Here is a 26,696-nt window from a genome sequence, read left to right on the forward strand (position 1 = left end):
TTACCTGAAGTTCAAATGCTCCACTAGAACATACCCATCTAAGAGAAGGGGGGAAAAAAGCAGTAAATTAGTAAACTCCTGAGCAAATAAAGTCGCATTGGCTAAGCACAAAGAACATACTGTTGCTTGCCCCTCAAACCTGGATTGCAAAGTGACCACCCATGCCAGAGACTTTCTGCAAACTTACATCTGCCCCCCGAATTGCGGCAAATCACTGCGTTGCCCTCCGTGACATCTATAACGTCCAGCTGTTCTCCAGCTGTGACCGGGAGATCAACTCTCCTCTTACTGGGGACGGAGCACTCGGCAGTGGCTCTGCTGATGACATTGATCTCCTTGTCATACTGCAGAGAAGAAATAAAGGCACGAGTTATTCTACGCTCGTGTGCAATGTCTTTAAGGGCAGTGAGGAGGGAGGGAGAGAATACATTTCAGGATGGGTTCTGAGGCTTTGTTTGGGGCTGAAGAGGGGGGAAGAAAACCCAGAAACACCCCTGATGAAGATCCCAGACTAGGGGAGAAGGCAGCAGGTCAGTTGGACATCTCTCGCAGCATAGCTAAGGACCAACAGATTTCCACCATGCGTCTTTTAAGCATGACTTAGCTGCTTTCTTCCTCTGACACAGCTATTTCCCTAAATACAGACACGTACCATAAATGTTTCTCTAAAAAACTTCTCCTCTTTTTCCATCTTCTTGCTTTTTTCTGCATTGCTCTTCTTGACTTTGAAGATATTTCTGCATCAAGAGAGAAGGACACACACACACACTTCTGAGATCCATTTAAATAACCCCTGGCACACTGGGAAATGCAGCCCAGAGCCTAACTCCAGTCTTGTCTGCAGTGAACTCTTGGAAGAGCAAAGCTTTTTTTCATAAAAGGATGAATATGCAACTAGAATCTGTTGGTGAGCATAACTTGAGCCATTTTCTATCTCCATTTGGAAAAACTGTTTTCTCTGTAAGCAGCGTGGGAACAAACAAACTATCAAGTGTTTCAAATCAGCTGTGTTTTTATAGAAGTCAACAATTCACTTTCCCCCAGCAATTTGTCTGCTTCTGGTTTTATTTCTATTCAAACATAAAGAGTCCCCAGATAACTCTCATCCTGAGTAATTTGTGGAAGTGGGGCTTAACACAGCTCTGCAGATTTTTGTTGCTTTTTTAGCACATGGAGGAGAAAGTCACCCAAAAAACTGTTTATGTGGCACTGTAACATGAAAAACAAGCTCTTATAATCGGCTTAAGAGGAGCAATAGCCATTCATGCCGGGGCGTTCCCTGGGCATGGAGATGCCACTCCTTCTGTTTGTACACGAAATTCCAGCTGTGGCATTTGTTTTAAAACTAAGACAGGAACAAAGAAGCGAAAACAAGAGAAAACACTTGCAATAAATTATTCACCCTTGGCTAACTTTCACACACTTGAGAGGAAAGAAGAGCTGAAATTAGGGACTTTTAAGCTGTGAAGAGATTCCTCCTTGGCAGTCTCAGCCTGCAGGACCTGCGGTCTCTAAGGAACGGATGAAATCGCATCGGCTTCCTGATAGTCTGTAAAATTATACACATGACTTTGCGCAACACAAGTGGTGTTTGAGCAACGCCATGCAGGAGCCCTGTGGTCAGAACCTAGAATATAGATCTCTGATTTGCATTTGTTTGAAGTCCCAGGTATTGGGTCATGAAAAAGCTCATTGCAATGCACATTTTTCTGATCTGAAAGGGAAATTGGAACTCCTACTTCCATGCGAATTTTTGCAGCACGGGTAACAAGAAGTTTTATTTTTGCTTTTATGCACAAATGGTACAGCACGAGGAAATGCAATAAACCCAACTGGAAAAAGAAGACCTAAGAAATCAATACTTTAAAATAAGGGCAAGGGGAACACACCGGCAATTACTACGCCGTGTACAGGGCTTTCTAAACACAGTGCTCTTGCCAAAATAGCAATAGCTGATCCATGCAGATCAAACATTTAATCAAGGCACAATTAAAGAAGGAATGGGACTGACCACAGCAGAAAAGCAGCTGAATATACAGCAAGTAACACCTTTTTGTCTCAGCTAAGTGGGAAGACACAATACAACTTCAGGATGAGACCCTCAGGGTAACCCCTGCTTGCCTACAGCTCAGATCCAAGAGTTTGTTTTGCCCTCAAGATATTTTCTGCCAAGTTTCCTGAAAGCTGGGTTCAAAGGGAAAGGACCCAGGAGCAGCAGCAGCCAACTCAAAATGTCTGCGCAATCCGGGTCATCCCGCTCCTGCAAACAACTCAAGAGATGCGCGTACAAACACGGGAAAACACAGAATGGAAATTGAGACCTTTCCACATCGTTGCTGCTTTTCCGTTGGTCCTTATCCTCTTTTGCCATCAGAAATTTTGGCATCCAGGTTTTGTACTTGTCGTCCTTCTCTCTGAGAGGGGGGGGAAGAGCCACACAGAAATTCAAGTTTTTCCCAGCAGACTGTGTCCCCTCCCCAAACCCATGTACCTACAAAGTCTTGATTTTTCTCCCTGGATCCCCCCACAACCACCACTGAAACGCAAACACTTGCTGCGATTTATACCAGCACGCGCTGCTGCCGCAATCATCTGGCAGCAAGACATGGAGACATGCTGTTCCTATTAAAAGTAATTTTTCTGACAAGGAGCTTGCCAGGATGGGGCTGATTATCAGGTCTGGGAGCCAGAGTTTTCCTTCCTTAGAAAAACTATTTGAATTTTCACGTGTTTCAGGGAGCAGCTCTCTCCTTTTCACGTCTCTGGCACTAAATAGGTAACGTTGAAGAAACATTTTGCAGGATGCCAAATTAAACACACATGGAGAGGGCACCTGGACTGTCTCCAGAGGACTGAGTCCCGACCAGCTCATGACCCTCGGTGGCTTGCAGTACCGCAGGCTCCCCAGAGCACAAGTTTGTGCCAAGAACATCTCCATGGCCTGAGGCCAGCCCCAGGAGAGGACACCCTCCTCACCTCGTCTCTCTCTGCCCCACCTCGACATCATCGTACACCATGTCCTCCTGGGAAACAGCCACTGTCAATCAAAACGAGAAAATTATTAGGCGATGTCATTCTGAGCCTGATATTCAAAGCGATGTATTGCAGAGGAAAACTGGGGCTGCTGCTAGTCACTCAACCCAAAGGGGCCAAGGCAATGTGAAAAGAATCACAGAATCACTAAGGTTGGAAAAGACCTGTAAGATCATCAAGTCCAACCATCAACCAAAAAAACACCACCATGCCCATTAAACCATGTCCCACAATGCCTCGTCCACACGTTCCTTCAATACCTCCACTGATGGTGACTGCACCACTTCCCTGGGCAGCTTATTCCAGTATCTTCCCACTCTCTCAGTAAAGAAATTTTTCCTAATATCCAGTCTGAATCTCCCCTGGCACAACCTGAGGCCATCTCGTCCTGTCCTATCGCTTGTCACTTCGGAGAGGAGACCAGCACCCACCTCTCTGCAACCTGCTTGCAGGTAGCTGTAGAGAGCGATGAGGTCTCCCCTCAGCCTCCTCTTCTCCAGACTGAACAACCCCAGCTCCCTCAGCCGCTCCTCATCAGACTTGTGCTCCAGACCCCTCACCAGCTTCGTCGCCCTTCTCTGGACACGCTCCAGCACCTCAATGTCCTTCTTGGAGTGAGGAGCCCAAAACTGAACACAGTATTCAAGGTGCAGCCTCAAGAAGATCAAGAAGATCCTCAGGACTCTGAAAACCAGCCAAAACTCCAGCAGAAGGCAGGATGCTTGGGTTTGTTAGTTGTGTTTGTGGGCAGTTTTCTGTAAGGGTTTGGCCATCCAGCTCCAGAGATGGAGCTGGAGCTGCAGCAAAGCCCCAGCTTTGCACTGCAGCCAGCCCGGGCAGGGTTTCCATCCCGAGGACATGGGTACGTTCACTCCAGCACCTTCTCAAGGCTTGATTAGTAGGGACAGTTTTTGCATCCACCCCATTTACACAAGGCATGAACTTGTCCCTCCAGCAGGCAGCGATAAGCAGCGAAGTTTTACAGAGAGCTGCTGGAGTGCAGTTGGCTGTTAAACACCACCGCCAGCCTGGAAGCAGTGGCTCCGCGTGGACTACTTCACACATTGCCTTCCTAAGTATATCCAGATCCGCAAGAGGAATGTTCCTCTTCAAAGAAAACCACCCAAAAACAAGCAAAAACCCCACCCTCAAATGAAGCGCAAATCTCTATCAAGTCTTCAAAGTTAACACTGCCACATTACATGATTTTGAGAAAGGCATGATGCCTAAAGTTGATTTTCCATTGTGCAATACGTTTGCCTCTTCATACACACACACAAATCCCCAAGAGCCAGATACGTGTATATTACTTACCTAAATTTGGTACCGATACGGAAAACAATCTGCAGATAGAAAGAAGCTTTTAGAAACAAGTTTGCACATCAGCATTGCCCAAAAAGCCATGAGCACCGACAATCTGGTAGCACACAGTGCTTGCTACTGAAATGGTGGAGGCAGGTCTAGGTGCACGGGCTCTCTGACACCAGCAGCATTTGCCAGAATTATATCCCTTGCTAAATAAGGATCTTCATCCTCTGGCAGCAACAAGACCCCTGTGTTCATCAAGCAGGTTATGAAAGGTCTCCATTGCATCCAAAGAACAGTCCAGATTGGCAAAAGCACCCTCCTCCTGCCCACCCCTTCACCCCTTCCCAATAGCTAGAGGGTTGATGGACAGTTGGTAACTGTAGTCAGCAGTAATTCCCTCCTTGTAGTCTGCCAATATCATGGGTTGCCCAGGAGTTTAAAAGTGACAATGATTGTAGATATCTAAGATGCTTGCGGGAGCTTTGAGGGTTCTACGCGACAGGAGAATGACATGAAACCTGGTGGCTCCTTCCCTATAATGATATTTAACAGTAATGCAGGAAGGAGCCACTGACACGGCAGAGCACCTTGTGTGAAAAGGTTTTTAAGTAAAACAAACCTTCCTCATATAAAAGAGGAAGGGGTTAATTTGGAAATTCCAAAGAAATAAGAAAAAGTAGCATCTTCCTGGCCTTCAGGCACTGTGCACAGGGTGAGGCACACGCTGGCAGCGGTGGAGGACAGGTTCTGCAGGCAGCTACTGTGCACTTGAGGAAAAGGCAGAACCTTAACCAAGGTTTTGAATATTAAAGTAAGAGTGCCTGAAAGGGCACTATAGGTGGTTATACAATATCCTATAACCTAACTGGTTAGACCACAGACTCAATAATAAACTTCTTCAGCACATGCTGTTGCCAGCTTGACTATAAATGGTACTTGGAATAAAAAACTCAACCCTTCAGAGCCACATCAGCAAGCCTTTGCCTAATCCTGGCCCACAGGTCTAGGCAGCAGGTATCACATTTCTATGTTCCTTTGTATACCTGCATCATGCTGAGGTATCAGAAAGGTACCAAAGGCAGCAGAAAGCCTATGAAAACTTGGATACTGCTGTAGGACCAGCTCCTGTAGATTCCTGATGCCAGAGACTTTGGAGAAGCTGCACAGATGGACCATTGGCCACATCTGCAATAGCAGCTCCTAATGAGTTGATAGAAGCACTTTTGGCATAATTTCCCCAATAAAGCTGTATTTCTTACTCCTAGACCCCCTGCTCTCAAATTATTGCAAATACGAATGCTCAGGTTTGGAGGGGGAAGGGGTTGGAAAACCAACATTTTCTTACCTTAAGTTTTCTTTCAACCTGATATTCTTCAGCTTCAGTTTTTCTATCTTAAACAGGTTTCCAAATCTCTTTTGTTTTTCTGTTCTGCCCAAAAGAGGAACAGATTTTAAATTAATGAGGCACTAGGTGCTAAAGTATGTGAGAGTTGCAATACCCGTAGCCCAGGAGATCCTAAAGCAGGTAAAGGTCAGCAGACCTTAGACCTCAGCTCAGCAGTAGGCTTTAAGCCTTAACAGCATCATGCAGGTGAATGATGGATTCAATGGGATAGGCACCAACACAGCAAAAGGTGCTTAATTATAAAGCCCAAGTGTAAATTTTTGCTTAGCTTTAAACTTTTGTGTTAATTGAAGTTGTCCTCCTCTGACTCAACAACTACAGAATGATCCAGGTTTATTTGGAATAAAAATTCCTGATGAAAGGGACAAAAATTCCCCAGAAGTATGCAGTGCACATTAAAGGTGGACATCAGGAGCATCTGTATGTGCCTCCCTTCATCACACAATTCTGACATGTCCTTGAGAAGGACGTTCCACTACACACACTCTCTCCGAAGCTTACGGGGGGGTTGCAAAGCTACACAGTGATTTTCTAATAAAGTATCTGCGAAGAACCAAGATCCTCACATGGGGGACATTACCCATGCGCAAGTACTATTAAAAATACTTTATGTGTTTCAGCACACCTAATCTTCCATGTGGGATCAATAGGAAGATTACATAAAGACTGGTTTGGGGATTAAGATAGTGACCTCTGAACCCTGTGAATTTGGTCCCAGTCCTAGCTTTGTCATGAAATTCCCTTGCAAACCCAGCAAGATGCACTGCTCCTCTGTGAATTAGCAATAGAGTTTAATTTCTGCTGCTGTTCAGCACCCATGTGCAGAGAGGTGCAGAAGAGGCATGGGTATGCTTCCCGGCGGGTGGGGGACATGCCTGGTCGCTCCGGGAGCCAGATGCAGATGCCAGCAGACTACCCTCTGGCCTGAGAAGCTCGAGCACCTCCACCACTCAACTCCCATGGACAATTTGCAGAGAAATGACGCTTTCACCTTTTAATAAGTGCCCAGTCACCTCCAGGGTTTCAGGTTTCCCGTACCTTTTTCCCCTCTCCGACACACACAGGCTCTACGTGCACGCGTAAGCTAGACTTGAATCCAGATGCAAGCCGGTATGAGTCTCACATCCGTAAGGGAAAAGCAGATGTATAGCAACACCTTATTATTCCTCCCACACTGCTCCTTAGAAGAGAGCCACCAGATGCACTCGAAGCAATTGTGCGCAGCATCCCCAGCCCATATGCCGTTCCCAAAGGTTGTCTCTGTTTCTTACAAAGGGACGCAGGAAATCTTTTACTACATGAGGGTAGGGAACCACACAAAGCTCATAAGTAAAAACACGACTAACTTCACGTTTCACCTCTTAATCCATTTGGGAAGCTCAGGCAACATATAAACCTGAGGCTGTAAAAGTCATTGCTTTTATAACACACCCTCTGGAAGTAAATATCTTGAGAAGCCATGTAAAAAGGAGCAGGTTGCAAACAGCATGTCAGCTGCAGGCATTAGCTCTCAGCCTGGGCTCCTTTCAGCTTTCCAACCTTCTGTCATCTGAAATGTGAGCGGTTTGTCCCTTTTTGTGGGGACAATGTCCCCATTTGTCCCTCGAGCATTGCTTCTTTTGGCACACAGGAAAAGGTGCCGTTTCTCAGCTACAGCTGAGCAACGCTTTTGATCAAGAGAAGGCTAGCGAGACTGTCCTGTGTGTTCTGTGCAAGGAGAGGTTGTAAGGGGAGTACTTCCAATGGATGGAGAGTGCTACAAGCTTTACTAGAAAGGCCTTACTGCTTAGGGGTTTAATTCTGGTAACTAATTTTTGCCCCTAAGTGTCAGCCAAAGGGGAAAGAAGGAGGAAGAGGGGGAAGAAACCCACCCATACAACAACTTTTCTGCAGTTGCATTAGGAAAAAAAAAGGCTTCCAGCCAGTACCTGGCATGTGAGATCAAGGAAGTATGGTCAGCATTTCAAAATACAGGCTAAGAAATTGCAACTTACTCCGTTTTTGCCGGATTATCACCCCCGATCTGAACATCTTCATATGTTTCTTCATAGCTGTTTCCTGAAACTTAAAACCAAGGCATGCCATTATCACAAACCACGTTCAGTAGCGATGAGGTGAGGTTTGCTGGACAAATTGCACCCAGGCCCTTACATTTTACTCTTACAGAGGCTTTGAGGTTGCTCAAATGAATTCCATGCTAGACACGTGTATTGCTCCCCGCTGGTTTTAATGGGAATTTAGAGCAACCAGGCCAGAAAGAGGCACTATAGATGTTGAAAGTTAAATGAAGCTATTCACATCATCTCCCAGGGACCATCCCAAATTAAAAGCAGCTCCCGTTTGAGCTTCCTCATGCGCTGCACTTACTGCTGGCTGAAGCAAATGGACTTGAGGCATCTGACGCATGGCTGCTAAAAGACACAAATATTATATGGGGATGTGCTGCAGCATAGGTTTTAAAAGACATTTCACAGACACAGCCATTGCGAAGAGCCCAGGTCCATACTCACAGTCTATCTTGTATTTCCTCAACGTCATCATATATCTCCTCTGGTGCCTGCAGAGACTGCCAAGTGTTTTGGTTCAGGGCTGTTCTTTCTATGCCTGGCTTTGGAGCACCAACATACACATAGCGCACTGGAAACAAGAAAGGACCTTTACTTTAGAAGCTTTTCTAAGAACTTCTCTCAGGGCAAGGACAACTGTTGAGGGTAACATACGACACCACAACAAATAAGAGCTTACAGACGTACTTTCCATTCCAGGAGACCAGGAAAGTCTCTGCTTTGAGTCTCTTTGAGAAAGAAAAGCATTTAACTTTAAAACATTTTAAAGTTTTAAAATATTTTAGGTTTAAAAAAATTAAAACGTCCATCAGTATTCTCAGTTGTGGCAGCTCTGACCCAAATGCTCCTCACCAGAAAACATCCCAAGAGACTATTCATGGATGTTCACAGAGTGATTGAAGGGAGGGCTCAGCATGGTTGGTGGAGATGCTAAGATCCAAATAACGGGCCAGTCCATTGGGAGTACACCTGTAAATCAACATCTCAGAAAGGAGACAAGGAAAGAGTGTATCCCAGAGATGTATCTCACCAAGGGCTGGAATAGAATGTGAGAGTTGAGCCTCATGAGGTATGAAAAAGATTATTACTGGAGAACTCTGTTAAGTGGCAATATTAAATGTTTAAAACTGGTTTAAGAGAGTTGGAATAATGTAGAAATGCAGCCACACAAATAAAAGCAGGTAGCGTTTCTAAATGAACATGGGTAGACCAGAAACATGCACCACCACAGTATGGTCTAGTTAATAACCAAAATTTCTGCAAAACATTCAAACCCCCATGAAGAAGAGGAGGATGGGGAGGAACCAAACAATTCTCTGGATCAGCCTCTCTGATGAAGCAATAGCAGGAGGCTCACCATGAGTGCTTTAAAAAAAATCCCAACATAAATTACCTCCAGCTGTTCAAAGGTTAAGCAAACCAGCGAGATTTCTTACAAAAACAGACACCAACCAAAACAGAAAATTATTATAAAGTGATTTAAAATTTTAAAAAAACCAAAAACCCAAGGACCACACCAATAACAACAACCGCAGCCACAGTCAATTTATACTTTCTCCTTCACACTCCTGCTCTGTCCACAGAGCCCAACAGAGCTACTTTTCTCTCTTTCATCTTTGAAATGCTGCCATATCACACTAACAGCTTGCAGAGGCAGGAGTAAGCCTTTGCAGAAGAGAGCCCATGTACACTTATACTTGAAGTTGCAAAATAGTGTTTACAGAGGAGACATGACTGGGTTTAATTGTGCAGCTAAGGTGCATATCACCAGCTCCGGATGCTATCTCAGAGTATCGTGACAGAAGGAGCCCAAAGTCAGAAAAAGGCTCACTGGAACTACTAGGAAGATGGAGCAAGGAGCCGTCATCCATCTTAATACGGGACAGGGGAAGACTTCAGGCTCTCATCCTGCTCATGTGTGTTTCTACCACAAGCCTCAGCCAAACCCTTTTCTGAGACTCAATAAATTATGAGAAGCAGAGGAGATGGATTTCAGCTTTCTCGGATAAGGGCAATCTGCTAGAAAAACAAATACCTCTGTTTGAGTTATGCAGATGGTTAACCAACTTAGGAAGCTATTTGCAAAGCCAAAATAAATGATTCAGACCAGAATACAAATGCGCTTGCAACCTTTTGGCCTGGTTTAACTAAATTGGTTCAAGAGTTGCATCCAAATTTAACATTATTTCCCATATGGAAGAGACATTTGGGCAACAGATGGGACTGAGGATTGAGGAAACACTCAACAGCACAATGAGATACTCACAGAGCTCCGCTCCGTCTTTTGCCAGCCCTTGTGGGGTAGGATGCTTTGCAGTCTGGGCAGTGTTCACATCCTGCTTCACTTGCGGCACCTTCATCCCACCTCTGCCATCTTCCTTGGTTTGGCTAGTGGGAGATACGTATTCATTTCCACCTGTCTGAGGTCAGACATTTGGTTTGGTCAATACAGTCTTTAGAAACAGCTTTCTAATATAAGTTAATACAACTTACATATATACCTCTGTAAGAATATAAGTTATCTTTCTGTGGACTTAAAACAGTTTCACGCCCTTTTCCACGAGGGATTTCAGGTAGACATAGGTGCTGCTTGGCAGCACTACCTGCCTTTTAGGCAGAAGCAGTTGAGCAATGAGCAGGCAAAAGAGAAGGCAGAAAAAACCAGGTGATTAAGGACGCAAATTTCAGCTCTTTCCTGAAGAGAGGGAGGATAGAAGGAGAAGAGACATCCTACAGTAATTATTAAAGTAATCTCAAGGATACACTACCTTGAAAATTTTCTTTGCTTCCTGTTTCTCTCTTTCAAGACTTGTTTTTTCCTCTTTTTCATCCTCTATTATAGCTCTTCCAGGACTGAAAATTTCAGAAATGAGGGAGATGTCAGAACAGAGACACTTTAGCAAAGTCACCGACAGACAGATTGCTTTATAACTATGCCCAGATAAGGAGCTCATTTTCCCTTTGAATGAGGTAGATGCCAAAAAGACCGACAGTCCTAAAGGTAAGGGCGAATCCAAATCTAAAGGCCACTGGTTACTTGGGGTAATAGCAATCACTCTTGGAATGATGATTGTTTTCTAGTAGCAGGACAAGCTAGATCCATTTGCCAGTGGCGGTACCTGGCTCACGAGATATACCTCTCACCATACTGTATTGAGATTTAGGGAAGAAGATATAGCAACAGGAGGCAGAACTTGATACCTTTTTTCCAGCATCACAACATTTCCCACTGAAGTGACCCCCTTTTATTCCATGATTCTTCAATCCCCATTGAAAAAACAGCCTTCAGCCAGTGACAGTGATTATACACTGCAAGGAGTTTGAAACGTGACATTTATAGGGTGAAATTCAGTGTGGACCTTGCCTTACCACACAGCTTTGGACCTGGAACTGGGTGTCCCATTTTGAGAGCCTCATACCTCTCTCTTCTTATACTGAAAGAGTTCAGGTTTCAGTAGGAAAAGTCAGTGTATTTTCTTGTGCACCAGAGGAGAGAAGGAAATCTCCCCTCCAGATATGCTTTAGAATGAAAAAAATCTTAGAAACCATCAGTGCTGACACAGAAGAGCGTCGTTGTCTACATTGTCCTGGTCATGAAATATATGAAATTTCTTTCTATTTACTGAGTGTTACAATATTCTAACCCTAACTTGAGTTAGTTGTGGGGTTAGAAGAAGCTTGAGAGAAAGGAAAGGAAATTACCTGGATTTGGCAAAGAGAAAGGTCTTCTGTTTCTAGAATAAAGAAGAGGAAAGCCTTCAGCCACTGTGCTTTTTTCAACAGTCAAGCTTTTATACAAGGCCTCAACTGTCATCTAGTATTAAAAGAAATATTTCTTTAGAAAGCCCAGAAGCATTTTACATTTGGAATAATCATCAGACAAGTATATTTCCGCTACTTTGCAGAACAGGGGATACACATATTGACAAACTATATAGGGATAATATAACAGTGCAAGGGATGGGGCCAATGAAGCTACTGGTCAGAATGAAAGCAATTACAGGTTGGAGAGCTAACAGAAGAGGAGGAAGTTTTTTTTAATAAATAAAGATTTTCCAACCTACCATAAAATAAGACTAGAGCTGAGCCAGAGAACCTCTCTGCAAATCATGCACAGATAAGTGCATTTGGAAACCTGTGCTATTTCCTGGACAATTTGATTGCTTTGCAAGTCAGGACTTGAAAGTGGAGTTCAATGTTTTCCAAAGAGTAGTTTCCCCTCTTTTAGCAGAGGCAGAACTGATACCCAGTACACGATTGTCTCCTGGCACGAGGTGATGTGTTCTCTCAGCCCAGCTATCCACTGTGAGCTTGGCCATACAGCCAAGCAGGTCTTCTCTAGGGACAGCTGTAGCAATTCCTGCCCTGTGCAATGCACTGTTCTGCCTTCACTGCAGGAGATCTCCACTGCCAAGGTGAACTGCCACCCCATTTGTAGCCAGGGTAAAATGAAGAATCGGGTTATAGTTTGCAGCAGAGATATCCCTGCAGCAGGGGATGAAACCCCGTACAGTCATGCCCACGACAGTTGCCCTTGCTTACGAACCAAAGCTCGAAGCGTGCTGCTGTGACAAGGAACCTGGCTCAGTTTTGCTTTTATGCCTTCACAGAGGGATTACCAGCACCAGCTCACCTTTGACAGGAAATTCCAGAACAATTCAGGGGGTTTTTCCTCTAAGAATTCATGACCTTGATATTGGTGTTTGACACTTACTTGGTCTACCACCAACGTCCAGATGGTGTTACCACTTCCTTAACCTGTTTTCAGAGGAAATCAAGGGAACTGACTCTCTCCCCTAGTGTGTTTGGAAACCTCGTTAGTCTTTGTGTCCCCTCTGCAATGTCTTATTTATTTTTTGAGAGTCTTCACAGACAACACACATAAAAAAATACTCAGCAGATAAGAAATACAGGTATTAAAAATTTCTAAGATAGGACAGCACGATATGTATGGTACAGTCAAGGCTAAAAGATCAAAACCAGCTTGAGGAGACTTACCTTGTGTTCTTGAGGTTCTGCCTCAGGTACTAGAAAAGATATTTGTGAACAAGTATTACTTTTTAGTCCATGTTAAAGTCACCACTCCTTAAGTTACAAAACCCAACTTCAGCCCATATGCTCAGCATTCACCATGGTACATTCACCATGTCCTACTGGCCAAGGTCCTTCAATTTGCTATTTGAATGTTGGCTTACATTCAGAGGACTGCAGCATCAAGCTTGTCTGGCCACAGTTTTCCGAGCCCTCAGAGCAGACCCAAAAGGGCTGTGGTGGGTCCCCCCAAGGAAGTTGCTTGGCTCCCGTTCTGATGGGAGAGAAAACCAATGCACAAGGCAGAAACTGAGCTCCCCAAAAAGGAAAAACTTTGAAAAAAGTAAAATCAGAGCAGTGGCAACTCTGATAGAGAAAATTATAGTGGGAAGTAGTGATGGAGATGGAAAAGCTCTGCACCCTGAAAAAAAAAAAACATTCCCAAGAAGATGCTGAGGTTTGCCTCGCTATCTTCTTTTCTTTCTCTTCTACATGGGTAGCGTCTCATCACTCTTCCGCACTGCAGTTTCACTGTAAGCACCATCTCACCACTCAAATGCTAACTTCTTTTTTTTCTGTGCCCCAAAGTCCTCATACAGTGACAGTGCGCAGAGAGACAATACAGACAGTCATCTTTGGTCACCCCGACCAACGCGCAGCTGCTTTTCTCAGCTTGAAGAAACTATATTATTTCCTTTTTTAAAGGCTCTATCCCAGAAAGCATGTAATTCACCTCGCAGCCTTGCCTTGCAAAGTACCTTCAATGACACACAAGGTTGTGGCGTCCCCAGACTGATTCAGGTATGTCGGGGTTTCTTCGTAATTATGCCGCTCTTCAAGTTGAGTACTGAGAAGATGAGAGAAAAAGAGAGAAGAGATTTTTTTTTTCTGGCCCTTTTAGAAGTCTGAAAAAAATATTCATCTTAAGGACAAGGAATTCAAGCGCTTTGATACTGAGCCTACAAGAAAGCAAAGTGAAATCAGGAATTCCTCAGAGGGAGAGGAGACCCGTGCCAAACGCACGGCTCGGCCAAGCCTCCCCCCAACTCCACATTCCCACTGCTTTTCCTTTGGGAGGACAGGCTGCATTTATAGGGCTCAAAGCACGTCAGGGGACTTCATACTGGGATTATGGTCCTCTGCCTACAGCGATCCCTCAAGTAGGAACAGAACAAAAAGTCCAAGGAAATCGGAGTGCAGCATTTTTCAAACCTACTACAGCTATTTAAAAATTAATAACAACCCAGTTGCACTGTTTGGCTTGCTGTTTCTCACTTAAGGAAACAGGAAGGGGAAAATACAGATATCAGAGGGTATGTTTAAAGGTCCTGCTCCTGAGCTTATCAGCTGACACAGGCGAGGCATCACAGCCCCAGCACCGCACAGCCTCAAGTATTGGGCTTCCCAGCCCTGTCCCCATCACCTCATTCTCCTTTTTCCTTTCCTCCTCCAGAAATTCAGATTAGCATCATTTGGCAAGAGGTGCAGAGGGAAACCCAAGACTTCCCGGAGCACCCAGGCGAAGCCCCGAGGCTTCCCTCCACCCATGACTGCAGAGGTTTCGGCAGCTCAGGAGGGTACCGGGAAGTGGCAAATGTACAAGGTGTGACCTGCAAGAGATGCGGGGGACGGGCTGGGGTGGCGAAAGAGCATCAGGAAGAGTTATAGTGAGAACTTCCATCTTTTAACAGTAAGTCTATAATAAATCTCAGGGAGGGTTTGGTTTTCCTTGAATCAACCTACTGTCACAACTCAGCGTCAACAGAGTAAGGACCAAGCAGCTATTGCAAACCAGAACAAGAGGAACGAGAAACTGAAGGTGCATTTTAACAGCAGTGAAATTGGAGTAAGAAACAACACCTAAAGTCAAGCAGAAGCTTGTGCTAATGCCAAAGGCTGGCCTAGCCCCCTGCTCTCGCCTGCAGCCCCCCAGCATTGGGGGCAGTTCCTGCCAGCTTGCTGGTCCCACAGCACGTTTTGGAAACATAGGTGCCACTGAAGGGGACACACATACACATATTTTATTAATACCACAAGCAGGTTTTTTGTCCCCAGTGCCATCACTTGAGGAAGAGGAGACCAGGAAAACCCCCTACCCTTCGCTTCCCCAGCCCAGCCCTGGGATAAAATAGCACCCTGGGAACTTGGCTGGACACCAGACAGCCCCTTATATACACCACAGTGCTACGCCGGAGCTGAAATACAGCTGGGTTGATGGATCCCTGACTAGCACCAGTGAAGGCAGAGTGTTTATCCCCAAACAAGGAATTGGAGCTCAAGATTAGTTGGCACAAACAACTACGTCAGGGTCTCTAAGAGACCAGACTTCATTACAGGTGAGGCTCCCACCTCTGGGCTTCGGGGAGGGGAATTTCTGCCCCCAAACCCCCATGATTTTGCTTTTATGCTGGAGTTCATTTAATTCATTTCCCCAGTTATCATATGGTTAATATTTAACAACTGACCTATTGTAAAGACCATATCACAAGTATCAGAGCAAGATAGCTAATCTCGCTGCAATATATTACTAGGACAGCTTCCTTGTGGTGCATGACAGCTTTGGAGCTGGTTATTTTTTCACCAGTTCTCTTCTGACAAGTAAAGGTTAAAAGTTAAACAAAACAGCAGCCAATGCTAGCAGGAACACCTCATGATGTAAAAAGCACAACTTGCTGTGTCGTTAGCTGCAAGGGTTCATTGTTTGGGCACAGAAAGTTTTTTAAGAATTCATCTCTTTTTGCTTTGGTTCAGCCATGCTGTTTCCCATTTTCCCAGCTGTATATTCAGGCAGCTAAGACAAAACATGTATATGAATATTTTTCTCCACTTTTGCCGTTCATGTGGCACAGAACCAGGACCACTACGCGACCACTCATGATAAGTCAGAGACGTAGCAGAAGAAGTCAGGATCCCCTTGCATACAAAAATAATTGTGTCTGTAAGATTTTTGAACTGTTTCAGACACGTGTGGTATCAGAAGCTGAACCGATCGGCTCATGTCCTCTGGTAAGCGAGCTTGGACCACCACTCAATAAAATTCTCACTTCAGCATCTGGAGACAGCTGAAGTCCTGGGGATGGGGCGGGGGGCAGTGGCTCCTGTACCCCGGCTGCGCTGGCTGCACAAACACGCGGGAGGGCAAGCTCCTCCGCTGCTGGCAAAACCACCTCAGCACCTGCCAGTTACACCAGGGCTTTGTTTCAGCAACAGTTCTCAAAAGCATCGCTTTTCTAAAAACACCAAGCTTGAGCACCTGGAAAACAGGGAGGGAAAAACGTGCAGCAGGCAGATGCAACCGAAGCGCTGGCAGTGTTTTCCCGCTGACCGGCTAAACCAGACCTAATGACACACGGGCAGGGCTCTCCATGCTGCTCGAAAAGCCTGGAGGAGAAAACAGGGACGAAGCTTTCTGCTTCAGAAGAAGGTCATCCCAGCCAACTTTGAGCTTCCCATGTAAATCACTGCAAATCACTGCCTCCAGGAGCAGGTCGTTCCCTCCAGACTGCACGGGGATGCTTCAGCATCACAGGATGGGGATGCTCCCATCGCCTACGAGCCACGCGTTGCCTCGCCACACGCTCACCTTTCAGGGGTCAAGTAATCCTCTTCGTCAGCAGCTGCACACAAACACACAGAGGATTAGCGCTTGAAGGCGAGACCGCTCTCCTACAGAACACAGGCTGTGGCGACGGGGAGGTGTGATGGGGACGGCCCTTCCTCGAGGCAGCACGCCGCACACAAAGGCAGGCGTGAAATAAGATTGCCAGCAGAAACTGGGGATGTGGCTATGTTAATATGTCATTATTTCATGTTTCCAGGCAACAGCCTCAGGCTTGCTAGAGATCAATAATGGAGCAATATTGAGAGAGCATGGAGTTGATGACACATAAATGTAACTAGTTTTCTCCATCAAATTAATACATTTAGCAAAGGCAAGTGGGTTAGAAAAGTGAAAGCCTCTCTCTTTCCCTCTTATTCTTATCAAGGCCAGGGCAGACCAATAAGCACTGGCACAGGAAAACCAAAGAGAGTTTAGCCGAGCCCTTCCTAGAAAAGCAGCTGCCTTTGAATTCAGCAAAAGTTGTGCCTAAATATCTGGCTATAATTAAGCCTGTATCTGTAAAGAAACATTATTCAGCAGCATAATAAGTGGTCCAGAATATTCTATTATGCAACATCAATAGGGTTTTATTATGGGAAACTGAACTTTTGCATTTTTTGATGTTGGAACATTTAACGACGTTGCCCTCTGTTGTATTTAAAACAGAAGTGGGGGGATTAGCAGACCAGTTTCTACTGGTTTTATTGTGCCTTCCCACAGTTGTGTGCTGCAGAGTCAAGGCATTTCCCATTGAAGCGGAGTGATAAAGATCAGCTCGCCGCATACACAGCTGCTGCTGCTTTACAGCCAGCTGTAAACTGCTCACAACACACTGCAGTGGGGAGGAAAGCGGGTTTCTGCACGAGGGATGACGTCCCACATGGAAAACCAGATCCCTTTTCCAGATTAAGAGTAAAAAAAAAAAAAAAAAAAAATCAGTCGCACTGAAACTGTTGGGCTCTTTTTAATGTTTGAGGAAGATGCTAGAAATAAGTAATTAGATCTCGTTTCCATGTGCTTGGAATCGTGGCCTTATAGATGTCAATAAACTGCAAATTATTATTCATTTTCTGCAGAACAGGTTTGGGGAGAAAGACTAGAACTCTCTTACTTGTTTCATTTCCTCTGCGGACTGAAGGCACAGCGCTTCGGAAAGGGCTGAGATCAAACTTTGGGGGTCTTGATGGCTTCCCAGGGGCTGGACCCAGGGATTCAGCTGAAGGGAGAGGTTTAATTCTTGGCCACTTGCTGCCGGGGCTCTGAGACCACTTTCCTGCTCTGGGCTGGCAGAAGGGAGGCTCTGATTCTGCTCCAGAGAAGCACAAGGACGGGCAGCAATTAGCCCTCGTTTAAGCAAAAAATCCATGTAGGATCATTAGTTGTTATACAGACATTTCTAACCAGCTCTGCTTCCTCCCAATTTCAGCATCCCCGTTACACTGCAGGGCTCTTACCATGTTACCAGAATGGAAAAGTAAATGGAAATGTCCATTTTTACCGATTTTTTTACAAAGTTAACCATGTTGGGGCCTCAGCTCTTGACAGCTCCCTTCCTCTGGGTTATAAAATACTAGCCTAATTTTCTGTACCGATAACATTTTAATCTGCCAGGATTTAGTGGCATAGCCGTTTTCCATACACAGTCTGAGCAAGGTAGCTTTCCAGGGTAAATAAAGACTTAATCTTTTCAGTGCCCTGTCACTTGGCGTGACGTTAGCAACGGGAACTTCGCGGCATTCGAGTTTCCTAGCACCAGTTTCTGTAAGAAATATTGCAAGGAGAATATGTTCTCCGAGCTCAAACATGACCTTTTGCAAAGCTGGGAGGGTGCAGAGGGGGGAGTTCAGGTTTAAGCCATTTTAATTGGAACTAAACTGCCTTTGCAGAAGAGCCAAGCCTTCATATGTCTGTGTGAAATCCAAATAGCAGGGCAGAGTCACATTTACCTTGTAACTGCAAAAGGCCAGAGCAGACCAAAACTAAAGATACTCCCCTGTCCTCACCCTTCATCCTACTCTCAAAATTTGGGCAATTTATTAAAGTGAATTTTAAAAAAATATGGTGGATATGGGGAACCCTCCCCTTACCCAAGCTCAGCAGTAGTTTGGGGCCCCTTTCTCATCTCCAGGACCTCCAGGGAAGGCAGGGAGCACTCCGATGGGCCAGTTTGGCCTCTTGTTTGAGGGTCCCGACTCATAACAGCTTTTCTCTTCAGCTGCTGTATCCTGCACTTTCAGACCACCTATATACGTATATGCTTATATGCACATATCTATATATATATTCTCGTTGTTAAGAGCATAGCTTACTCTACCTTTCTGGTGCTGAGGTTGCTCTCTTGGTGTACGACAATCCGGCTGGCAGAACGCAGTTGCTGCCGCACTCTCGGCAACAGCTTGGTCAGAGCCCCTGTGTCCTCTGGGAGCCAGGGGAAGAGCCGGCCCGCTGCCGTGCAGAGCACCCTTCTTCTGGGCAGGTGAGTCCAGCGTGGGCTCACTTCCAGATGGTCGCATCCTGCTGCCACCTGACGCAGCTGGAGCAGGCGTCGCCCTCTGCTCTGGGCAGGGGTGCACGTATAAGTTTGCTGCCCGTTGGGCTGGGAGCATTGCACTTGCTTTCTCGCTGCGGGGTGAAGTGTTTTCCCAGATCTGTAAGGCATGGTGGAAAGAATTTGGGAGCGGAGGGCCCTCTGGAGCTGGTTGGGCTGATCCATGCTGGTCAGAGCAAGAGGATGGCAGAGGCTTCTCTGGACTGTTCTTGGGAGAACTCAGCCCTTTCTCTGAGGTGTTGCCTTTGTGTTCTTCGCTGTGCCCCGGTGGCTCCACATAACCCAGCTTGGCTCGAGGCCATGCCAAGGGGTTGCGTTGGATGAGCGCAGAGGGTTGGGCGGAAGGATGGGCAGGTTCATCCTTGGGTTTTAGTATTATCATTTCTCTCTTCCTCAGGGGCAGAGGGCTGGACACGGCGTTACCTCCAGAGCCCAGCTTGGGAGGGATTTCGGTGGGAGGCTTCTTGCGCAGCTGCACCACCTTGTTGGCCAAGTTAGAGTCATTTTGAAATTTTGCTCGTAGGGCTCTGAAATCAGCCACACCTTCCTGGGTGGGGGAAGAGAGGAGAGCAACAAACATCTGCTTTCAGAGGTGGCAACAGGCAATTTATATGATCATGATAATTTCAGAGAGAAAGAGGCCGCATACTTCACCCTGGTCACCAAGGATATGCAGAGCCTGGTGAAAATTTAAAAGCAGGAGAGGAGAATTAGCTCATTCAAAGGATCCTCCAAAGGCTCACAAATCACTGTTGATAAAGGCAACAGAGCAGAGACAGGGGAAACACAGGAGCAGAGCATGGAAACGCGACCAAGCAGAGCCAGCGGGACCAGCGGAAACGGCTCCTGCTCCCCAACATCACCCAGTGCTGGAGAATCTCCCCCGGGAAGACCCGGCAAACACTAAAATGAACGTTTGAGCTTCCCAGCAGAGGTGCTGTGATACTGCTTATGCACCTGCTGGGGAGGAAAGCTGCATTTTATTGCCAGTACACAAGCATCAGCCAGGGGAGAGGTCGGTGCTGCTCCAGAGATCCCCAGTCCATCCCCTGCCTCCTTTAGAAAACTCCACTATGGGAAGAGAAGCACCAAACATTCTCCTTCGTGGGCTTCAAATGACCCCTGGGACAAAACCTTTCTTCCTCCACCATGTTGGTTCAGCTCAGTGTCCCCATGGCTCTGGATGCTTCTCCCCTTGCCCATATTCCCACCCCAGGAAGCAGAGGACATACAAACCGAATGCACAGCACAGAAGGACATCAAGAACATCTCCCAGTCCAGGTGATGAATACTGGCTAACATACTTGATTCCTCTCCCGTACAGTTACCAGGCCTCAGGTTATATATGATTTTGAACAAAGAGAGCTAATCAGTGACAGCACAGTTTAAAAGTGCACTTGAAGAACATTTTGTTTCAGGCCTTTGTCCCCAGGCGTCTCACCGTCCCATGCTGGAGAAAGGAGACCACAATTTTTGCTTGCAATGCTGTGGCTTAAATTCAGCCCCGAACTGAACCAGGGAGAAAATATGAAGAAAAATTTATGAGCTACTTAAGTCCTTGAACTGCTCTATAACTTTTTTATATGCCATGATTACATTAGGTGCACTACTCTGGCAGCTTAGTTCAGTGCGGAGAACTGTAAGGCTTCACGAGAACCTGTCTAATGAGGAAATTGGAAAAAATTATCTAGGACAGAACTTCGTTATTCTGAAAAAAGCCCCAGCCTTAAGTGTTAAGGCAGAACAGATGAATAGCATACTGAGGTTTTATTGCATTTAATTGCACGATTTATTAAACACTGACAATTTCTCTTGAATAACCCCTTTCAGTGACTTTTTATTACTTTCACAGGGTAGTGCATGATGTAAAGAACCAACCCTTGGGGGAGAGGTTTGAATTGCTCCAATTATATTTCATATTAGTGGTCAGCAGCGTGATGCTGTGTAAGCTGCCCAGACAGCCTAATCTAGCGGCGAGCCGATGGGAATGGGAGTTTTCAGAAGCATACGGAGGATGAATCAGATTTTGGAAAAAAAAATAATCCCACATGTACCACATCCCTCCAGCGATGCCAGACAGGAAATAAAGCAGCGAGGTGCCCTAATGCGATTGCACCGAGCTTTCACACGTGCTGCAGCAACAGTTGAAGAGTTCAGTGCTGTTTACCTCTCCTTACTGATTTTCTTTACCACAGCGCATAGTTCCTCATCAGTGCCCTCGGAGACAAAGAAAATAATAGAAAAGAAAAAGTACCTGCATGTCTCAACGTGCCACAGGCGAGGCGGACTCCTGCGGCACAGGGTTTTCCGTCAGCCCTCTCCCTGGCACTGGCTGTGACAGAAAGGGCTGTGACAGTCACTATCTTGGCGCTACCTTTAATTAAAGAGAGATGGATACAAGCCTCCCTTTTCCCCCCTCAAGTTGTTATTCCTCTTGCCTTGAAACGGCAGCTTCAAATGATTTGCCTAATTAACTGGAAGGTTATCTGCACTTGGTGCACTCTCGGTGCCCTTCACCAGAATATAGTTTCCCCCAGTTTGCAGCCCACTGGGGTCTTCACACCGATGCCACGAGAAGACCCGGTGCGGGAGGGACACGTACGGCCCCCAGCCGACCTGCCCGGGTGCATGGGGTTAAATTACACCCCACAGCCACCTCCTGTACACCCACACCTGGACGGCCCAACACTCTCTCCCCCCCAACAAAGTTCCCACAAGCACCGCTTCCTTGCACAGGGCTGAGCTTAGCATGACCCTCCAAGGTGCCATGAGTTCTCCCGGTCTCTGTGGGATGATTTTCCATCAAAGCCAGGACTGTTTCAAAGCACAGACCCATCCAAGCAACTCTCTGGCTCAACCTGCACACCTTAAGCTAGCTCAAGGAGATGCTCAGCCCTAAACACGGTGCTGAGCAGGTTGCAGGCAGGCAGGACACACATGAATCCCAGTCCCAGTGCCCCACCAGCCCAGGGAGGGTCCAGCACAGCGGGGAGAGGCGCTGCCCTGAAAATTAGACCAGTTGACAAGTTGGGAGAATACAATAATAAATTTAAAGGACTGCCAACAGCTCACAGTGTGTATTACAGCTACATCTGGCCAAATAATTCACTGTGAATAATAATACATTTGGCAAAAGCCCACGCAAGATGAGAGAGGGACAGAATAAAAAGGAAACAAACTTCCACTGGCCGGAAAGCTATGAGCATTATGGAGTCAGGGGACAGCTAAACTTTCCATATTTTCTCCCTATAAATAAAATGGTCTTCTAACACTAATACCATTCTAGGAAGCAGAATAAAGCTCAGCTTAAGCCTATGATAATGGTACCTTTTAGAAAGGGCAGCAGCTGGAGGTTTGTGCTGATACCAAGGACTAACTAAAAGGAATCTGAATTCTCATTAGTTTTCTGCAGTTGCTTTTCTAAAACGAATCAACACAGGGAGAGAAAACCCCACTCAAGATGCGACACGCAGGACAGCCAAGAGGAAGCACTGCATGTTCCCCTCCCAAAATTTTTCTGGTTTCATCCATTCCTTATCTTGATTTCCAAGGGAGCTCCCCCGGGTAAATGTTTAATCAGTGCTGCCCTCTGCCCCGCAGCGGGGCGGCTGGAGCTGAGCCCAGGCACCCCGGGCATGCTGACGAGAGCACGCCACAGATACCATCTACTCATTAACCCGCCAACTTCTCCCGGGAAAAAAATAATAAAATCCACCTCTACTTTTTGTTAAATTAAGAGGCAGCAACCACAGCTCATCTGAGAGCAAGGGGGGAAGAAACCAGGCACTGGGAGCCCCTCAACCCCTGCTTTGGGGCAGAAAAGCTGTCCCTTTGTGGTCCCCACGCAAAGCAAATGCAGCATCAAGAGCGTGCACCTAACCCCAAGGTTAAACTGCTCCCGGCACTTTGTGGAGATAACAGCCCCAAAGCTAGGAATCAGCAACAGAAAATCAAGCAGCAAATATTTTGCCCGGGACGGTGGGCAGAAGCGACAGAGCAGCCCATTGCTGCGGTGAGTGTGGAAAGGAGCAGCTCCCCAGCAGTTACCACGTCCATCCCTTCGCTGCTCCGTGCCGGCTCCCGCGGTTCAGCCTGGCAGCATGTTTCCCTGCCTCCGGCCGGCACCTGCCCCGGCTGCTCCCCGCTCCGTCGCCCGTCCCTGCCACCACCGCAGCACCGGGTGAGGCGGGGCAAGCCCGAAAACACACCTGGGCCAAGGCATGGGTCTGCCCCCGGGGCGGGGAGAGCCTCACCTGGGCAGGGCTGAGCCTGCGGGAGCACAGCCCTGCCTGTCCACGCTTCCCTGACCCGACTCACGGGTTCCCCGAGCCACAAAGACCACCACCACGGCGGCAGGCTTTTGACAGGCTCAGAAAGGGAAGAATCGGGCTTGGTTTGCTTTTTGAGGGAAAGAACGGCACTTCCCCTCAGCCTGAGTACCCCTACAGCACCCATATCCATATGGTGCCCATATACATGGCAGTTCTCAGGTCCCTTCTCACACCTGGGGCAAATGAAGCTCAGAAGAGCAGAGGAGTCCCACCATGCAAGGGCAACGATCCTCACCCCACCTCTTTGTAGGTCTCCCCACAGGTGATACCCATCCTACTGCATCAGCCCAGCCCGCACCAGGCTCTTGCCAGGCCAAATCCAGAGACCTCGGAGTGATTAAAACAGACATTTCCCTGGAGGAACCAAGTGTTTTCTTCATCTCTGGATAGCAGAGCCCAGCAAAAACAGTCATCCTTGCTGAAGCCCACACATTTTCCCTGGTGAAGCAGCTCCTTTTCATGGTAAGCTGTTTCTCAGGTCCTAAGGACAGAACAGTTAGATTAGGGCAAACACGACTTTTCCCATCGCTGGGTATTTCTGCCCTGTAGAACAGCCTCAAAGGATCTGTCCAAACATTGAGCCCATGTTTATACAGAGCACGTCTCCCAGGAAAAGCAAGGCTGGTTAGCTTGGCAAGAGGAGAACTGAGAGCCCCAGGACTTTCTTTTTCCCTCCATAACTGATCAAATACTATTTCATCTTTCTCTGCGGGAGCGCTTGATGTTTTCCTTCGAGCAGAGACGGCTGCTGCACAGAGCCGGTGTGCTGGGTGGTATTCAGAGGCGGCTGTCCATAGGGCTGGGGTGGGCAGGGAGCCATCGGCAGCCTGAGCAATACTCACCCACCACCAGCTGACCCTAATCTGGGGTTAGGTCCTGTACCAGGTCACGGCACCTCTCATATATATCATTCCCGAAGAGCTGCCTGGAAAAGAAACCCTGCAGCAATAGCAGGCCTTGAGGTTAGGGGAAAAGGGTCTGTGATGTGTAGGATCTTATAGCGACCTGTGTGTATGACTGTCTGAAGGTGTCCCAGACCTCTCCACTGATTTGAAGGTAATGGGTGCGATACATGACTTACGGATGGACATTCCCCCTCTGCACATGGGCATTGAGGAAAGCCTTGCCCCAGGCATCCCTAATGCCCTTGGCAGTGGGACCGATGCTCTCACAGCCTAACCTGACCCTGCTTTCCAGAACCAAGCTTGAGGAGACTTGAAAAAAAAAAGGAAAAGAAATTGAAAAAAAAAAAAAAAAAGAGTAAAAGAGTCATTCGTTGGAGACATGACTTGAAGCGTGAGTCTCGTTCCTCGCCACATGAAAAGCCCTGCTACTGCATGGTGGTCTCGGAGAAGAAAGGGGGGTCCTGCTGAGCCGGGAGTTGGCAGGGAAGTCCCCCAAGCTGGGGCTTGAGTCATGGCATGATGAAAATGAATGCTGGCTTTGTGTACAGGTAGCTGGGGAGGATTTATGACCCGCCCAGGGGTATGAACGCGGGCTGTGAATTAAAGCACTGTTGGAGAATTGGGAGGTTGTGACTTGAGAGCCGTGGTCCTGCGGAAAAGGACAGGGCAGATTCCTCTATGTGGGCTCTAAAAATAAAAAGAAAATGCCAGAAGTTTCTTTAAAACATGCATTCTGTGAGTGCTAGCCCTGGTGGGACCCCACTTGCCTCACCTCCCTTCGACAGCAGCCCCAGGGCTGCCATAAATTGCAGTGGGCTGTAATAACTGCACGGGGAGCACTGTGGAGCCTTGGTGTTGTATAGATCAAACACGGCAGAAGTGGAAGCCGACTTTTTTCTCTGGCTCCGGACCTTTCTGGGGAACGCCTGATGTTAAAGAGCTGGTGCTGCTCTATGTAAGTCACCTTTTAATGGGCCACATGGCACAAGTTCCTTAGAGAAACCAGACAGGTACGTCAGGAGACGACAAAACAGGACTTTATACCCTCCCCGAAATGCTGGAGGGAATGCGGGTAATCCCTTGGATAGCCCGTCCCCTCTTGCCCCACCTCACCCTGCGGTGCTGGTGCCTCCCGTCGGTCCCCAGCAAGCTGCGAATTGCCGTGAACGGAGACATCCCAGCGAAATACAATGACCACCTTGTCCACCGCCGCTATTAAACAGGCTGCACTTCGGCGCGGGAGCTTGCGGTTTGGTCTGGCTTTGTGTATCAGAAGCACTGACCCAGAACGGGAGTTCCCAGGCACAGCCCCAACTTGAATAAAACCAAATACCCAGAGCAACAGCACCGAAGACTTCCTAAGAGGGCTCGATTTCCCCAGAACAAACAATTTCAGCCTGCTTAAAAATTTAAATATTATTATTTGAATGGGATTTTTGCAGTGATGCAGTTAGTATCTTACACAGACACATCAGTCCAAGAGCTGCAAGTGCAGCATTCAGTAAACTTATTTTCCCTGCGTTATTCTTTTCAGCTACTTAGCGACCGGTGGGATTTGTCATATGTTATAGATATGGTTTTTTGGATTTCACAGAGGTCTTACTTACTATAGACCAGAAACAACAGCAGATCTTGGGAATATGATTTCTTCCTATTCTTTCAGACTTGTAGAAAGGGCAGCAGCATGATCGGTGAAGACCAGGGAAATTTTTGGGCAATCCAATCATCTTTAGAAGACAATTAGATCTGGGTATTGCCCGTGACATAATTGCTGGTAACATTAGCTCAGTGTCATAATGTTATAGATGGGGGATGGTCTGACAAATTAGTTTCCCCTGTCGCAGCTCCTGGCCCCACACGTGGGACAGCGCTGGGGGAAGGAGATGGGGCACAGAGCAAGGGAAACGGCTGCTCTTGGGTGCAACGCGGTAGGGCCCATATATCTGATAAAACACCTCAGAACCCAGAAAAAATGGGCAAAAGTGGCTAGCAGGGCACAACCTTGTGCTAGGGGGGATTTTGGCTTAATTTTTATGCCTTGTTCTGTCCCTGGGAGGGCCAGAGCAGCCACCCCAGCCCAGTTCCCCGCACGTCTCACCCTTTCTCTGCCAGGAGGTCATATCCTGGTTTTCCAGCAGAGGGGGAGATAGGATCACTTGTTCCACCACCGAGCCGCTTGTTCAGTCTTGCATTACTGGCATTAACGAGACATTTAAGAAAATGCATTATTATTGATCCCTGCATTCAAAAACCTAACACTTTCTTTTACTGGCCAGGATGAAGCATTGTTTAAGAGGAGCCAATGTTGGTACCCATGCGGTTCCTTCAGAAGTTTCAAAATCAGCCCCATCGAAGCACTGTAGCAGTCAAGAAAATTAATGTAAAAGCCTTGCAATGTGTCAGGATTTTTATCTGTCGAAGCTACAAGGTTTTCTCTGCAGTACAGCCCTGATCCCACAAACACTTCA

At 46.8% G+C, this 26,696-nt stretch overlaps 1 protein-coding gene across 1 annotated transcript; it reads right to left on the reverse strand.

Annotated features, from left to right (window-relative positions):
• Nucleotides 1–25,404, reverse strand: FYB2 (FYN binding protein 2). Its single transcript, XM_059822210.1, has 19 exons — nt 25,342–25,404; nt 18,759–19,539; nt 17,556–17,750; nt 16,427–16,460; nt 13,602–13,690; nt 12,811–12,839; nt 11,515–11,546; nt 10,581–10,665; nt 10,079–10,232; nt 8,257–8,383; nt 8,114–8,157; nt 7,741–7,810; nt 5,687–5,770; nt 4,348–4,376; nt 2,977–3,037; nt 2,322–2,414; nt 653–737; nt 188–344; nt 1–38 (listed from the first exon to the last, which is right to left on the reverse strand). The coding sequence occupies exons 1-19, from the start codon at nt 25,402–25,404 to the stop codon at nt 1–3; spliced, it is 2,250 nt and encodes a 749-aa protein (XP_059678193.1).
• Between the last annotated feature and the right edge of the window lie 1,292 nt (nt 25,405–26,696).

This window comes from Gavia stellata, chromosome 10, assembly GCF_030936135.1.
Source record: "Gavia stellata isolate bGavSte3 chromosome 10, bGavSte3.hap2, whole genome shotgun sequence".
Classification (NCBI taxonomy): domain Eukaryota; kingdom Metazoa; phylum Chordata; class Aves; order Gaviiformes; family Gaviidae; genus Gavia; species Gavia stellata.